We start from the raw sequence: 17,148 nt of genomic DNA, 5'->3' as shown, positions 1-17,148 counted from the left end.
GCCAGCACGGTAGAGGTGGTAGAAGCTGAAAACGCAGCTGCAATGCGTATGAAATATATACACGTAACACAACGAAATCCTGCAAGCCAAACGTCCCAAGAACAAGATTCTGCTCCAAAACTCCGACGCCTGAAACCTTAGTGGAAAAACAATAAGCCACTCATCAAGTAAACGGATCGTAACAACATAAAGAACATAGGGAGAGAAACATAGGGAGAGAGATATCGAGCAGAATAATGTAACAGCAGGACGCGTGGTGAGTAAAATAAATGATGGAGCAAGCGACATCGTACAGCCTCGGTGCAGGATACAAGCGATCCTGTCTTGAATCGGTCCTCTGGATTGCATACATTGTCCTCACCCAAGGGTGGCAGCCAAGACAATGATGGCCAGGATAATCGCTAAGATGATCAGCAAGCAGAACATCTTGTTTCTTGCGTTCTTTTGATATCGGCTGGCGCTGCGCAACTCGACGTGCGCTCCGCGTGTGTCATTCGTCACCCTCTCCACGTTCTCACTGATGATGTCCAGCTGACCCCCTTGTTCATGCACGATATGGGCAACATCTCGGAACAGCTCATTCAGCTCACTCACGCTCTGTTCGATGTTGCGGATCTCGGCCTCGCGCTCAATAATCAATGCCTCCTGGAAGTCCACCTCATCTTGATTCGCCAACCGCGGCTGTTCCTGTTGTAGTAGTTGCTGCTGCTGCTCTTCACCAGCGGCTATCGGCGCACTCTCGTCCAAAGCGGTCCGTGTAGCTGCTGCAGAGGCGCGCTGTCTCTCAAGCGCACGGCGCTGGACAGTCTGAAATTCTTCCAGTCTTGCTTTAAACTCGGATGACAGCTTCTGCTGAGTCCATTTCTGGGCAGGCTACAGGCACGTTAGTCTGGAGTCTTCTGGCAAGATGAAATAATGGCCATCAGCCGGCCTCCACGTACATTAACGTCTTCCCATGTCTGGACCTTCTTGATGCCCTCCCCCACCACTTTGAACCCGGCCCGGGTCTCCTCCAGGAGATCATGAACTCGTTCTCGGACCCGTTCGGTATCACGTTTCGTGCCCAGCAGCGCAATCTGCTTGGACAAATTGGAGGTATTCGATGTCAGCGTAAACAGCTGATTGGACAGATTCTCTGTGAACCGCTGGAACTCCGGGTCATCGTGGTATTGCGAGTCGTCACGCCGCCAGTTTGTCGGCTGCGACTCGAGGGAGCTTAAGCGATCAAAGGACATGATGGCAGCAGGGGCGCTTGGTACCCGCGATCGGTCGTGAGAGGAGAAGAAAGGAACAACAGAGTCGATAGGACCGTTATCAACTGGATGTCGCTTGTTGCTGCCTTGGAACAGCGCGCTAATCATCTCAGGTGACGTTGCGTTGGCTGAAGCTCCACAGCCAATCCAGGACTAGCGTGTCTCCACCTGACCAGTGACATCCTGTGGCGCAGTGTTCCTGCTGTGCCACATCAATCATGTGATTGTGGCTGGTGTTGTTTTGGCGCAAAAACATCCCGAAGCTTCATTCAATGGAGCTCCGGAGATTATTTAAATTATTATTGAAAGAGCATAACATCCTGCGCTCCGCTGCGTCCCTCATTGTACCTTTTTCTGCGCGCCAGGATTTCGTCTAGTGTTTGCTTAATAGCTATTAGACCCTCTGGTCGTCATCTCAAAACGATGCAGTGATTTTCCTGAGCACACCTGGTCGAGGAGGTCTTTGAACCGCAACCACACAATGGCCGCCCCAAAAATACGGCCCTACAGGCGGATTCTGACTTCTTCGCTGCATCGGAGGTTTGTCCATGCATCTGCCCTCGCGCTGCTGGTCGACTATGTTGTGGCATTCGCCATAGGAGTGAAATCTTCATGTAGGTAACCCCGCCACAAGAGCTCGATGTTAGTCTTTATATCTGATATCGTCTGTTATAGTTTTATGGTCATGGTTCCCAATTGGAATTTGTGGGCTACGCGCCCTTTTGCTCTTCATTTCTAGTCTGTCCGTCTTTATCCTCCGCGTTGGTCAGATACATGTTGGGCCTCGTACGACAAACTCGCCGCTTGCTACCTTTCGACGTCTTTTTCCCCTACACATAATTCAGACGATCGGGTGGTATCTCTTCTCCGCATGGTGGTTCAGTGAGATATACGTGTGGTCTGCGCCCCAGAGCGCGGACCTGGGATGGGTGAAACCCGGCCGGTATGGAATACTCGCAGTTCAAAGTGCTCTCGTATTTTTTTCTAACTTAGGCCAGACTCAACGAGCGAACCACTTTGAACGAGAGACCAATTTACTTTCACTGCTACCACCTGCTTCTGGCGCTCATGCAAGCTGCCATACATTTGTACAGCGATTACGACCGTCTCTACATCCCCGTTGCGAAGCGGACGCGAGAAGCAGCGGACCAGCAGACTCATCCGGTTGATTCTGTCTTGAAGAGGATACAACATGCACTCGTTAAAAGTGTCTTGGATTCCTTTACGCGGGGCGTTCTGATGGCCGTTGCCTGTCCTCTGATCTACTTGCTGTTCCTCCGACACACAGCGTGGAGATACACGTTGTATTTCGCGAAACTCTTTTGGAACTTACCGAGAGCAGCAGCAGCTCCTCCGGGTCGGGTTCCTTCGGTCATTTTCTCAATGTTTCCAAAGCAGGTCGCGTCTGGAGCGTGCCTTGTATTTTTGTGGCAGACTTCCAACCTTTTCTTCTCAGTCTTCATCGCTCAGAAGCCGCTGAAGCGGGGTCAACCGCTCACAACTGAAACGAAGGATCCTACTGGCAGTCTGATTAATGGATTGAAGGCAAGAAAGGAGGTAGTCAAGACTTTCGCTTTCTGGGAGCTCTGCTTTATTAGCCAACGCTTCCCAGACCGACGGAAAACGATTTTCAGCGACATTGACCGTGAGGGCGGGCCTGCATGGACGCAGATCCTGAACGCGTCTATCGAAACTATTAAAGGAATTACTACACGGATCAACGAATATAAAAACCCGCCGACATCCGCCACCGCCAAAGCGACGGCACCGCCACCGAAGATCCAGACTCTTCCGCGGTTGACGGAGCCCCCGAAGCAAGATAACATTTTTGCTCCATCACCCAAGGGAACCTCGCGCCATGAAAAGTTTGGGGAGACGATCAGTGCGACTGCAAAGTCCTACGGCGGGTCTGCCGATTGGACTCCGATCGCAAGGGCCAAAGCTCGCGATGTGCTGAACCAAGCTTCCAACGCTGTTCTGAGCCCGGAAAGAAAACAGAAGCTGCTTGGATCGTCAGCAGAAATGAAGCTTTTGACTGGACCTTCAGGAACGCCGCCATCCTCCGTCAGTGCCCCTTTTCCATTCATCGCCCCGATCCTCCGATCTCCCGCCGGCAAGCCCTTTCGGCAGACATATGATCGTCGCCTACGGGGTATCGTACTTGGTGCCCCTCATGGAGAGCTTTGCCCAATCATCGACGCCATCGAGTCGTTGACCAGATTGCTTGTCGCAAGTCTGGCGGAGGACCCGTATGGCAAGGTCCAGGCCGACTTTCCCACCGTTGTCCGCCTTTTCACCGACACGATCATGACCCTTGAAGACTTTATGCGCGGCGGTCTTGACGTCCATTGGACGGACGTCACCTTCCCGCCACCCAGCGACCCGAGTGCCCAAGAACAGGCCCGACGCGTCCCGGAGGTGGACATCGTCCTGGACACGCTCAAGTCTTCGCTCGCAGACCTTTTGGCTGCCTTTAAACCCTATCTGGGGGATGTAGGGTTGAAGGGGAAGGATCTCAGATTAGCAAGAGAGGCAGCAGGCATCGTCGAGGAGGAGGATACATCTGCATCTACTTGATTTGTATAGTATCTGCAAAGATATCAACGTGATGAAGCAAGAGATTCATTTTATGGCGCCTTTTTTTTTGGCTGTTTCTTTCCGCATAATGTTGCACCGCATTGTATCTAGGGTGTTATCTGTCATGGGGGTCAAAAGAAAGAAATAAAGGAAGCAAGCAAGTTTGGAAATATTACCCAAAAGAAGGTTCGGAGTTTAGTTTTGCTCTCTCTCTTGGGGTAATTATCAAGCATGCTTTGTTTGTAAGTACTGTAATGTAATGTAATGTAAACCCATTTTTCGGTCGATCAGAGAGACCGTAGGAAATCTTGCCCTAAGCTTTTTTTTTACTCCTTAAAAAAAATAGAATAAAATAAGATTCACGGGTGGTTCTTTAAAAATTAATTAATTAATTAATTAATAGTATGGAGTACTCCGTACCCCACACCTAGGTTTAATAAAAGCAGAGTGTGCACCCATGCGAACGTTCGAACCATAATTATTACGGAGTACATACATAACTCAGTACATATAGGTACGCCATAGCCATAGCCATGGCCATGGCCGTGGGCCCTGCCATAGGGCTTACATTAAAAAGTAGGTAACTAGGTAGGTAACTAACTAGTTATATGGATTTCAGGACACAGGTTGATTTAATTAAACAGTGGGTAGGTAGGGCCGTAAGCAAGATAGGCAAGTACGGAGTACTCCGTATAGTAACTAGTTACCTACTGCTACAGTAATACCTCCTAGTAGTAGTCCATTTATCTACCTGCCTACCTAGTAAGTACTGTACCTAGGTATCTAGTCCGTAGTCCACGATCCGGACTCCAGACATCTTCTTCAATGAATGTCGGAGTTCGTCAATAATAAATAATAATATTATTAATTACGCCGGAATCTCTTTTTTTTTCTTTTCAACAATAATAATCTAAGTTCACTAATTTAACTTAGTTGGGTCCCTCCTAAAAGTCTGTATTGTACATGTACCTCAAAAATAGGTAACTTGAAATAACTTGAACCTTGAAGGTAATGCCTATCAGGGCTGGGCTGGACTGGACTGGTCCAGGCTAGACCAGACTAGACTAGACCAGGCTGGCCCGGGCCTGGCCTGGACTGGCCTGTGCTGGGCTGGCCTGGCCTGGCATGACAGCTTGGAAATGGAAGCTTCCAGGTCATTACCTATCTAGGTAGGTAGGTACCGAGCAGGGCATCCATTGGATTGGAAACCCACGTCCCGGCTCTTCCTGGTGAGCGATGAGTCCCTGACCTGATCCCCCCAACGAGTACACTTGAAGCATATTGATATGATATCCGATTTCATAATATGCATGAGAGGAAAAATAATAAATAAATAGCTGATTATTCATGGAATAATTGAATAAAACTAAAGAGGATGTTGCTATGGAGCAAATATATGTATGGCAGCTAGCTGACAGGCCTACGAAGCACTTACTTCATACATACAGACAGACATACAGAGGGATTTCAACACTTAGTTGGGTTATTTATGAGTATTATTGAATTGATTCTGGGGGATTAATCAGGATAAAAAAACCATGATTTTCCTCTAATTACCTATTATTAATTTATTTATTACCCGTTGTGGTAGGCCAGCCAGGCACCTAAAATATGAACGAAACCTTGGAACGCCTTAACATAGACTAAAACTATGGACCAGTTGGCTTTGTTCGCAGTTATTTGTATTGCTGCAAGTTGTAGATGAACTATTTTTGCTATGTTATTTCAATCATTTATTGAAACAGGGTCATTGGGGGGCAGAAAGATGGATTTTGATGGCCTTATCTATATGTTGTAATCATATTGACATAATGCCAGTCTATTGATATAGTTAGTTGATTAACATGATCTGTTGTAACAGAAGCGAGTGTTTTACTATGATTCCACCATCTGAAATGAGAATAGGGTAAGAGACTGCAGTAGTCATTAAATTTGATTCTTCACTTTCTACCTTTAATTCACACAGCCAAACACGATTAATTCACTGACCAATGACCAGTGAATCTGGACATCGGACAGAGAGCTACCAAAGAACCCAACAGTGTTTAAAAGGAAGTGGACCTTAGACTGATCGTCTCAGCATTTCTAGTAGTGCAATCTTTCATAGCAACGGACTGCTTCAGGAACAATTTACTTTACTACTTTGAACAACCTCGCTTTCCATCCTCAAGATGTCATCCATGTCTGGAAAACTGAAGCCTGAGCAAAAGCACCTCATCTGGTCACCTTTACCAGTCCTCCCTCCACAACCAGTCGCGAGCACAGAACCAAGTATGCAAGAGACATTGGTCGCAGACCAGGTAACTCGACTGGAAGTCATTTGACCACGTGGTTAAAGCAGACTGTTTTTCCAAGAACAGTTCCAAAGGAAGAGAGCCACGGGATTGGGAACGAACTGGGAGTACAATCGCGGTATATTTATTCAGCATATCTGTCATGAAATGACAAGCATTTACTGGCCACTATGACTATGGATACTCCCCTAGTGCCAACGCCAAAGCCAGACATTGCGGTGGTAAAGGATAGCAATCACCAGAATCTGCAGATCAAGGCTGTTCGTTGGTGAAGCCAACAGATATGGTTGGTGGAACGTTCCAAAAGCTGGAAAGGGGAGACCGACGAGGAGGAGTTTCTTGCTAAGAAGTTTGGTACAGTACATACATGAACCCCCCCCCCTATCTCTATCTCTCTGTACCAATTTGATTAGAATAACCCGTGCTGACAGTAATTACTAGGTCAATTGGCGCGTTATATGGACGACTTTAAAAGGTGCCGATATGGCTTCTACCTACACAACGTAACGAAAACACTCATTTTTGAAGTCCGCCGTAAGGATAACGACCATCTCGAGGCTTCTAAGTAAGCCCATTCACTAACAAAACTACCTCCTGAAAGGACAAAGTCTCTGTACGGGAATGTTTCCTCTACCTGGGCATGGTGTTATCACAAGATCACAATCACAATGCATTCTATCCAGAACGCGTTGGACTACGCTTGGTAAGTCCTTGATTTTAATTAAGCTGCTGCTGAGCATACAATTAGAACCGCAAACTGATACAATGCATCAGACAAAGCAGGTGTATAGCCCCAGGAACATGAAGAATGCCTTCAAGAAGAGGAAATTGGATAACTACACGAATACCTAATTGCCTACGTCAACACACAACAGCTACCAGAGCTTCGTTTGAAGGATTTCTTGGCTGAATTCTTGTTTCTTTAACCTTCTACAGTTGACAGCCCATAATGTTGTGGCAGTAACTTATTTTAAGTTGATAATACCATGTTCTTTGAATACTCTGTTGCTCGCAGATTTTTGAACGATATTTGACCTACCTAGGTACCGAGGTTGGTAGGGAACTTCAATTGGGCCGAATTCGGTGGACTAGCTACCTAGGTAGGCATCGAGACATACTAACGACGAAAAAATCAACGCGACACTTCTGGCTCATGGCGTCGTTGGGTTGTGGAACATGCAGGTATGTATGAATTATGTATGTACAGCAGATGTATGTTGTAAATGCAAGTTATACGCCCAAAAACATTTCTTTTTTTCACTCCTCCCAACTTGTACAGTACCACCCAAGGCAGCTGATACACCTCCCCCCAACATGAAGCCTGGGAGGTGATATGCCTTTTTTATATATACGCGAAAACAAAAGATCAGGCTCGGCGAAGGCCAAAGCCAACGAGAAAAAAGAAATAGACTCACGAAACTCATGGACCCAGAGCTAGCCTCCCGGTCGTTGCTCAACTTCAAATCAATCAAAAATGATCGGAAATGATCAAAATGCTCGTGTCACATCAATAACGGTCACTTTTCAGACAACAGAACCCTCCGCCCCCCACCACCCAAATATATAACCACATCTTTTACTCCGAACCCCACTGTCACTGTCCAAACCACGACACGTAAGACCAAGATGGACCAAGAAATTAAAAAAAAAGACAACATTAAGACAGGCCAGCGAACATAATGTGAAAGACGAAGAGAGCACCAACCACATGCAGTTCCAAACCGTCAAATGCGGATGTGAGGTAAAAAAAAATAAATAAAATAAACAGAATATATATCATGAAATTTTGACAAAGAAAGGAACAGACGCACTCGAAGCACCAACATAGATCAGGATTCGTCCATGACCTCGTCGATGGTATTCGAGGTAAGTGTGCCTGCCGTGGAGCCAGCTCCACCACCGTTCGTATGGTCCGGTCTTCTGGATCCTTGTTCACTGATGCTACCCAGTCGAGCCTCGGACTGCGGCTCCTCCTTCATGCAGGCATTTTCAAGAATATTGGTCCACTTGCCACTCGTGCCTGCATGGCTGTGCTTCAAGTGCTGTCGGAAATGATCCGCTCGGTAGAATTTCTTGACATTGTTGCACTCGCCGAATTTGTGCACGGTGGTCAAGTGCTCAAACCGACGATCCCAGTCTGCTTGAGGAAAATTGGGAAACTCCTCGCCGCAATAACCGCAGGTGTCGTGAGAAGGACCCGCGCTGGTCTGGCAACTGGGTGATGTAGACGGGTGAAAAGCAGCCTGATAGCTAGGAAGCGCAGCGCATGACCATGAATGACGGCGCAAGTGAAGAGAATTCTGGTGACGCTCGGCCTCGTTTTTATTCTTAAAACGATTATTGCAGAACTGACAAGAATATTGCTTCTCTGACTCGTGAGCCCTAGAGAGATTACCAAAGATCAGCGTACAATTTCACGGGCTCAAGAGGTGAATAGGGCACCTACCGCAGTTCCTCTGGCGTGTCAAATTTCTTGGGCTTTTTGGGACAGCATTCGCAAATGTACATTCCTCCAATCTTTGGACCGCTAGGTTTCGCCACATTCAGGGCACTCTGCACAGACATCTTCCGTGTAGATAATGCCGATTTCGGATCCGTTGGGCTGGGATACTGTGGCCCTCTTGCCGCGGGAAGACCTGCCAAAGATCCAGAAGGGCTCGGCTGGTTCAGGTTCGACTTGTCATGGAATTGCTCCTGCTCCGACTTGGGCGAGAGACCTCCAGAAGAGAGACGATCGTAGGAAGATACGCTCGTTATGCTGCTGCCACCTAGGGACAGGGAAACCGAAGAGCTGTATGACGCTGATGATCGGAAACTCGCAGAAGAGGTTGATGACAGCGATCCATGGCTTGGGGGATATCGAGAGCTTGGGGACACGGTGCCCGTGAACGGATGCCCGCTCGTTCTTCGCTGGGCGAGATCACCACTACTGGTTGCCTTGTGAAGAGGATGACGGTCATCGCTGGACAGCTCGCGCGGCGGCGATGACGCTCGTCGCTTCATCCCATGCTGTTTCGAATGGATGGACATGCTGTCCAAGTAGGATGGTGGTTGCCGGAACTGCCCGCCTTCATCGACAGAAAATTCTCCCTCGACATCCGAGAAGATGCCCTGATCGTAGCTCCCCCTGTTCGACCGACTCGAGAGACTGAACGTATCTTCATGCTGTGGAGTCATGGCCCCTGCTTGTCGTCGTCCCGCATCGAAATCAACCCCGGAAGACGGTGCACTGCTCTCAACACTTGGGCTCCGATAATCCGTATAGTCCTTCCATCCTGTTTTCGTGCCTGGGGAAATTGCACCAGACTGGAAGATACTGCTGCGGGAATCGGGAGCACTAGGTGTTCCATCAAAGATCGGCGAGGACTGGAATCCGCTCCCGAAGCTTCTCGAATGGAAAGGTAGCGAAGATATTGCGGATGACCGAGGAGGAGAATGAGGCTTTCCAATCTTGGACAAAAGATGCCGGTCATAATTATCAGAGGAGTTTTTCACACTCTTTCGCGAGAAATCCCTCTCTCCCTGAAGACTGTTGACAAGCAGATCAGTACAACGGCGAATCCACTGTTTATAAATCGGAACTTCATATGCTGAGTATTCCCGAAGAGGGGGAAAAAGGATAAGAGGGAAAAAGATGATATACTCACATCGGTTCGGACAAGCTCGTAGAAATGGAATTTCTGAAGCCCTCCTCGACTGGTCCTGGTGGCTCGATCTTAATTTGGGTTTGAGGACCCTGTCCCAACAAGCTACTCTTTCCTCGTCCATCTAAATCGCCCAGAGTTATTTTCTCCAATCGCGGGATCGGCTCGGGGCGACGGTGACCTCCATACAGACTCGAGCTCGGATTAATTGGGGCCAATTTGCCGACATCTGGCGCGCCCATCGCATTAGCATGAAGCCAGCCGACATCGTGACCGTCTTCGAGAGCATTGATCCGTGGAGGTGGAGGTAGCGGCGGAGGAGCAAAGTCCTCTACGGTTTTAGTTGGAATGCGCATTGGTCCCCTTGACGAGAACGACGAATGTCGGTCGTAACTGTTATTGCAATCATGAACGTGGATCGAAGGAGTTGACGACAGACGTGGGATGTCCATCTTTGACGAAGAGTGGCCACGTGCTGAACGTCTAAGGACAGAGGATCGAAATATTCAGACCCATGTACAAGATAGGAGACGTCCGCAGACTGTTTCCCAATTTCCCAAGATGGAAGTATGATGTGTTGCACTATCTCGTGGTAACGACGTGCGTCTGCGTAAAGGACCAGCCGTACGGGAATTCTCTCTCTCTCTCTTTTCTCACTCCGTCACGGCAATCACCCCCCCCGAAAAAGGACTTTGATCTTCGACAGTCTTCGATTGTAGGAACCGAGTGTAATGTGGACAGCCGGAGATTGTGAACCAATGTTCCTGTGGCACCTATCTAACCGTCCAGGCAAGATATGGACCTCAGCGTCTGGAAACACACACTACCTCTGGAAAGGGCACTCGAGACAAGAACGTACCCTCCTCAAATCCTCAATGGATAGTTGGATTGCCACAACGGCATGAGGCAAGAAGCGAAGAATGCTCGTCGCAGGGCAGATGCAAGGACTGCCTCCTGTTTCCACAAATTGTATGGCGCCAGAAGCTGTTTCAACAGTGGTGGGGGAGTGACGAAAAGCCCAGAAGCATGCCGGGTCTCTGTGAAATTAACTTCAAGGCGTGAATTGGGGGGAAGGTACCGAACAGCGGAGGAGGGCCAACCAGTAAACCGTGAGGAGGCGGCGGCAATGTGGTTGATCCCCGCGGGTGGAAGCAGAAGCGCAGCAGTAAGGCTGGGATGGTATAGATAGAAACAAGAACTGTCTGTGTCTGCAGCAGGGACTGCGAGAGGACAGATGGAAGTCCCAGGCTGCAGGCAATGAGAAAAGGAAACGGGCTAGGGTCGAAAAAGATCCAAGTGCACCCCAGTTCGGGAAGAAGGGCAGCTGCCACCAGCCACCTGGTGGGAGGTACGTGCAGCAGTAGTACCCGTTAATAGCTAGTCGTGGTGTTGGTGGTCCGAACAGTATTGGCTATCCGGGCTCGAGGACGTAGCCAAGCAGCCACCTTTGGGCTGCAGAGAGTGCGTTGTCGGTGGCACGCCGTAACAAGAAGTCCGCTGAAGGAGCAAAGCGCGACTTCAGGCGTCCATTGGCGTCGGGACTCCGCCTCCCAGCTGCAGCGTGGTTTGATGGCGATAAATCCGGGTTGTGACGCTGGATGGCTGTATGAGGAAGGGGGGGGAGGTTGTGGGAAGGGAAGCGTATGAAGATGATGGCAAGAGGGAAGGAGGGGGAGTGCCAGTTACAAGGGAGACCCCAACGAGAAGGATCGCGCGGGCCAGCGGACGAGCCGTTGGAAAGCGTCCCGAAGCCACAATGGATTGGAGTGATTTACAGAGGTGGTTCAGAGTCAGTTACAGACACAGGGTCTCGCATCGATCCATGTTTGCTTGTCTGTAATAATCGCGATATCTACGGCGTCTGCTGATGGACGGCAAGGCGGAGGAGCGATGGAGACGGGCGAATCAATCGCCATGATCGCACGCCGTTGAAAGGGCTGCGGGAGCCGACAAGGGCTGACCAGGGTTCTACCTTCGATTCTGTGGGCGGTGGGCGGTGGGCAGTGGGCACCGGGCAGGGCCCCGGGGTCTGGTCTGCCTCTCCCTAGGGCCTCCGTATTACCTAAATTACCTTACCTTAGCCTTACCTAGACTAGAGTTCTTAACTGTAGGCCTTCGCCCACGTTCGATGCTGTTACTAGTGGCTAGCTTCGCCGTACCCAGGACAGGGGTCCGGCCACCCGTCGTAGGGCAGACCACACCACCGGAAGATTCTGGTGATGATATTGGGATGGAGCAGGGATGGCCAGCCTGCCGTCGACTGCCAGTGGCCGGAGCAACAGATGGATCATCCAGCCCAAACCACCTGCTCAGCTCCCGCTAGAGCAGATTTAGTATTGACTAGATCGCTTCTGGCCATCTCCATACCGGCGTCAGGGAGGACGGGTAATCTGGACAAGTAATTCCTACACTGTCTGCAGGTTGCATAGAACCCGACTGGCATGATTTCCAATAGATTAATATCTCATCAGTACGGAGTACTCCGTAGTACCGTACTTTTGGGTACCTGAATTCGGATTGACTGATAACCCCCAATTTGGAGTTATTCTGATGCATGCCGCCCGTGTACGGAGTATGGGGGAAGGGTTAAAAAAAATATCGAAGACATCCCACAAGAGATAAAAAGGGGGAGAAAAAGAAATAACTCCGGAGAATGGTCATGCTGCGTGACGATTTGCCTCGCAGCTGTACCTACATACAGCTTTGGGGCCAAACAAAGTAGGTAAGCGAGCCACTACTACCGTACTCCGTAGGTACCTAGGTTCTCTGTACTCGGTGGGTAGGGAAGCTTGTCCACTGAAGCGGTGAGGGCCAGCCTAGCGTCTCCCAAGGAACGTCGTGTGATTTTACACAACAGGGTCTAGTCAGAAAGAAAGACTTCTCCAGAAATTGTGGATGTCCTTTGAAATTTCAATAGATGCACCCCCTGGTATTTTTCTGCCAACAGAGAGAATTAATGAATGGTCACCATGTTGAACACCATGACAATCTTGGGAACACCCACACCAGGACCAGAAAATGGGTCCTCTGCCCACTCTGTAACCACGCTGCAGACTCCTGACCCGTGGTTATCATTGCTATTATTTCCCTAGGTACGGAAGGTTAGTGAGGAGGAGAACAAGTATGGAGTACAACAGCATAGGCGGAGGCCCCGTGGCCTCGGGGCAGCTGTGGGGCTGGGTCGCTACCGCCAGAACTCGATTTTTTTTTTAAAAAAAAAATCCCACCACCCTTTTTGCACTACAATCTCATGGCATTATTAGCGAAGATGGTGTGTTGAATCTGTGATTATCTGCCTACCTTCTGGTCATGAGCAATTGGTTCTCCAAGTTCCATCCATCCCTGCCCACTGGTTGGACGATGAGGCTTCCCCTCATCATCTTGCAGCGAGCAAGGCTGCCTGAGGAAGTTTCGGCTCCACCAGGTTAGGGCGGGAAGTGCTGTCCATGTCAAGCATAATCCGTTGCACAGTGCGTTGCACTGCCACAGTGATGATGACAAGAGGTCCTGCCAAAACGGGAAACTCCCAATCACGTCCATGAGTTAGGCACGGAGAAACTACTCCGTACTAGTAGTCCCAAGATGCGCGCACCTTGACCCCATAAGAGCTCTCCACTACGACATGAGCTTCTCTTGAAGAATATTAAATAATATTAATGATGGCAGGGAATCCTGACTTGCAACTGTTAAGCAGCAACCAGAAAATATAAAAATCAGCTCCTGCTCATCATGGCATCCCGTTGTCGGACACGGGTTCCACAATCATGTTGTGGCCTCGCGACCGCAACCATGATGAGCGCACAATAATAAAGGCCTGGAGGAACGAACCTGAAACTTTGACCCCAGAGCGGGAGGAGCCCTAATGGAAATTACCTGCTATTTCCCTGGGTTCGAGTTAAACCTTCGCACCGTCTAAGCGCGCAGGCCAAATAAAACAGCAAATAGATGTATTCTGTATTATTGAGGTCAACAGAGTTCTGTCTTCTTCCATGCTAACTTGGGACTCGTAATTAGATAGTGGTGAGTTTAAAAGTGTTCCGATCAAACGACGCAATATTGCGGCGGGTCACGCTGTCCCTGTATCGTGGGCTCGACTCTGAGTGGACAACACGACTATTTCCGGTCCCGAACGCCGCCAAGATGGGCGGTAGGGCAGGCGGCCGATAATAATAATAATAATAATCAGAATTATACTCAGTAATTATAATTAGGTTTCTCAGCTGTAACACTAAGGTTAGGGCTAGCGGCCATCGTGGAGCGCCGTCAGCCTTAAGAGGCTGCGGGTACGCGCCCGTGCGCAGGGCTCTAGTCCATTCCCGGTGCTTTCCATCGGCCCATCGAAGGGAATTCTTATTTAATCCTGAGGGGATGGTGCCGGCACGCGATGGACGGGAGCGCCCCTCTCCCAGTTTCGCCTCGTCACCGCTACCCCTCAGCAGCGAATCCCGAGGACAAGACCTGACGAGGTCATGACGGGTGGAGGCTTCCCATTATGACGGGCTTCGATGTCTGTCATTATTCGCCGAATCGTGTGCATTCTGGTAGTCTGCAAGTTGAAAATGCAAGTTAGTAAGAGAATCCTCCGTCCCGAAGGATCGGCATGATGATGGTTGAGGGGATCGACAGAGCGATCCATGAATGGGACACTGCGACGAGATCCCGGACAAAGGTCGGCCAATTCGGGATTCGCGATTGCGCCTTGTCGAGACTCTAGGGAGGGAAGCCCGGAAGGCTTCGATGCTGTTCTACAGCCACCACCGAGGCTGGGATAGGTGCAGGCGGTGGACAAGGAAAGGGCGGGCGGCTGAGGGGCAGGACCGACCCGTGTTGCAGGCCAGCCTCAGGCAGTGGCAGTTTGCAGTTGCAACTTGCCAGTTGAGCCTGGGCAGTGGGCCTGTGGCTCACCTGGCCCTGCGCCTAACCCCAAACTGCCTAACCTCCACATCTCCCGAGGTCATCCAGAAGCAGCTAGGCGGTGACGCTTTTGGAGGTTCCTTCCATTCTCGCGCAGACACCGCCCACTGATCACTCCTTCCTCAACGGTCGTCTCTCGCATTCTGCCCTGCCAATCGTACTGCGCTTGTCGAACATCGTCGCGCCAACACCCTTTCCTCCGGATTCGTTGCGGATGCCACCATGGCGCTCAACCGCATTCCGGGAGAAGACATCTACATAGGAGGGTTGGTCATTATGTTTTCTTCGGACCCCCCGGCATCTATGTCCCACTGTTTCGGCGTGTGCTAATCAGACCTCCCCACTTCCGTCCAGCCTCTTCTCGCTCAAGAACAAGGCCGCCTTGAGCAGAGCCAACATCACGCATGTCGTCTCAGTGCTGCGGATGCGCCCTGAGGAATCCTTGTTCGAATCGTTCCGCCATCTGGTGATCGAGGTCGACGATGTGGAAGATGAAAATCTTCTCGAACATTTTGCCACGACCAATGCATTCATTCAGTCTGCGTTGGATGCTGGTGGCAGTGTTTTAGTTCATTGGTCAGTGCAGCTGTCATCCTAGCAGCAGAATCTTGTTTTCCACCTTGCCATCAACGTCGAAATTGGCTATTTTTTTTTTAAAAAAAAATTTCCTCGATCATTACCGGAGCGGCAACTGGGGAAACGATCTTCAATCGCGAGATGTTTGTTCTCCGCCGCTAACATGTGACTTCCGCATCCCCATTGGATGCTCCTGCATCATCACTGAGTCGTTACAGTCGTTACCAGCAAGCTTGTTCTGTCGTGTGTGCTGACAACTATACAAATAGTGCAATGGGAAAGTCTCGTTCTGCAGCGGTCTGCATTGCCTATCTTCTCCACCGCCAGCCCAAGGCATTGACGCCTCAGACGGCTCTTGACATTATTCGGAAAGGTCGACCAATGTGCGAACCGAACTCAGGCTTCATGCAACAGCTGTCGCTATACCATCAGATGGGTTGTCCAGACGATGTCACCGCACATCCTATGTATCAACGCTGGCTTTCTCACCGCGAGATCGAAGGTAGTGTTGCATGTGGCCGGGCCCCTGAAATTAACGTAGTGCGATTTGAAGATGAGCTATCACCGACTGAGATTGGCTCCGACGAGCCATCGACGGAGATCAGATGTCGTAAATGCCGGTTGGTCTTACGCCTGCTTAATAAGCAAAATGATCTGCTGCTCACTTACTGGCTTTGCATAGACGCATACTGGCTACGACCCCGTTCATAGTTGAACATGAGAGAGAAGACCCGAAGGCGTTGAAGAAGAAACCAACAACAGGACCTGAATGTGCCCATATCTTCTTACATCCTTTGACTTGGATGCGTCCTTGTCTGTTTCCTGGTTCGACCCCGGGTACTTCAGCGGACCCGACGGGGCTTTCCGAAGTGAGCGCTCAGGAAGGAGATGCACCACTTTCAGGCCGTCTGACATGTCCCAACCCGAAGTGTGAGTCGAATATTGGGAAGTTTGCCTGGCAAGGGATGCAGTGCAGTTGCGGGAAATGGGTCGTGCCGGCCATGGGCGTTGCGCGAGCCAAGGTTGACGTCGTTGAAAAGACGGCAAGTAATGCTGCAAGGAGCGTTAACGCGCGCCTGGGGACAATGGGCATTCGGTTACCTCCTCATATGCGGGCAGCAGCATTAGCTCCGGAGGAGGCTCCTGGAAAAGGCAATCTTTAGCCTGTCAAAGCGTTCTGCATGTGCAGATGTAGTTTACGGTACAGATACCCTTGCAGATATGATTTGGATAGAGATGTCGTTACGACACTATATACAGAAGACGGTGTTAGATACAGACAGACGGAGTCCTCTGAGAGGATTTCAGCAGAATCAACACCAATGTGAAGCTATCGCCTTGCGTGCGAAAGCGATCTGCCATGACATATTCTGCCATCTTTTCTTGATATTCTCTGACGTGCCTGTTGACATTGCACGTTTCTGGAAAAAGCGGCTTTATTGGCCTGCCTTGCCGGAGATTTTTAAGCGGTCAAGGTCAACAATTCAGATCTGTTTGCTGCATGATGCATCCTTCGACAAGTTCTCTATCTAAACATTTGACCCAGTCAAATAGACGCCGTCTACGGAGTATACCGGAGTCACCGACATGGAGTGATCCGGTGTGTTGCTCGCTCTCAATAGCGCCGATCAAGAGGCTCCAACTGCTGACGTCTGCCTTGGATCATTGCAATTATCTAAATGACCTTCTATTACGAGTTAGGTGAGGGCATTCATGTCAGTCCTCTAGTGTTAAGTACAGTACGGAGTACATCGTTACAACTTACAAGGCTGTACGGAGTCAATCCGTCTGGACTGTCTGCATGCTAATCCCTAAAAGTCCACAAGATGACAGTGGATACTGGCATGGCCCATACGGAGAGAGTACGGAGTATTATTCTGGAGTATTATT

General features: G+C 49.8%; 5 protein-coding genes across 5 annotated transcripts; 2 read left to right on the top strand and 3 right to left on the bottom strand.

Annotated features, from left to right (window-relative positions):
• Window positions 1-357: 357 nt before the first annotated feature.
• VTN77DRAFT_1183 (uncharacterized protein) lies at window positions 358-1,235 on the bottom strand (the record flags this gene model as incomplete). The annotated part of the gene is made up of 2 exons (XM_069416886.1): window positions 358-873; window positions 942-1,235. 2 exons carry the CDS (start codon window positions 1,233-1,235, stop codon window positions 358-360), a joined length of 810 nt encoding a protein of 269 aa, XP_069280137.1.
• A 499-nt stretch (window positions 1,236-1,734) lies between these two features.
• VTN77DRAFT_1182 (uncharacterized protein) lies at window positions 1,735-3,830 on the top strand (the record flags this gene model as incomplete). Its single annotated transcript, XM_069416885.1, has 3 exons — window positions 1,735-1,867; window positions 1,929-2,196; window positions 2,252-3,830. 3 exons carry the CDS (start codon window positions 1,735-1,737, stop codon window positions 3,828-3,830), a joined length of 1,980 nt encoding a protein of 659 aa, XP_069280136.1.
• Window positions 3,831-7,953: 4,123 nt separating this feature from the next.
• VTN77DRAFT_1181 (uncharacterized protein) lies at window positions 7,954-10,220 on the bottom strand (the record flags this gene model as incomplete). The annotated part of the gene is made up of 3 exons (XM_069416884.1): window positions 7,954-8,506; window positions 8,571-9,653; window positions 9,772-10,220. 3 exons carry the CDS (start codon window positions 10,218-10,220, stop codon window positions 7,954-7,956), a joined length of 2,085 nt encoding a protein of 694 aa, XP_069280135.1.
• Window positions 10,221-11,620: 1,400 nt separating this feature from the next.
• VTN77DRAFT_1180 (uncharacterized protein) lies at window positions 11,621-12,195 on the bottom strand (the record flags this gene model as incomplete). The annotated part of the gene is made up of 3 exons (XM_069416883.1): window positions 11,621-11,802; window positions 11,856-12,087; window positions 12,136-12,195. 3 exons carry the CDS (start codon window positions 12,193-12,195, stop codon window positions 11,621-11,623), a joined length of 474 nt encoding a protein of 157 aa, XP_069280134.1.
• A 2,709-nt stretch (window positions 12,196-14,904) lies between these two features.
• VTN77DRAFT_1179 (uncharacterized protein) lies at window positions 14,905-16,421 on the top strand (the record flags this gene model as incomplete). Its single annotated transcript, XM_069416882.1, has 4 exons — window positions 14,905-14,948; window positions 15,037-15,258; window positions 15,528-15,878; window positions 15,941-16,421. 4 exons carry the CDS (start codon window positions 14,905-14,907, stop codon window positions 16,419-16,421), a joined length of 1,098 nt encoding a protein of 365 aa, XP_069280133.1.
• Between the last annotated feature and the right edge of the window lie 727 nt (window positions 16,422-17,148).

This window comes from Rasamsonia byssochlamydoides (assembly GCF_041956645.1).
Source record: "Rasamsonia byssochlamydoides strain NRRL 3658 unplaced genomic scaffold VTN77scaffold_12, whole genome shotgun sequence".
Classification (NCBI taxonomy): domain Eukaryota; kingdom Fungi; phylum Ascomycota; class Eurotiomycetes; order Eurotiales; family Trichocomaceae; genus Rasamsonia; species Rasamsonia byssochlamydoides.
This window is presented reverse-complemented; position numbering and strand designations above follow the sequence as displayed.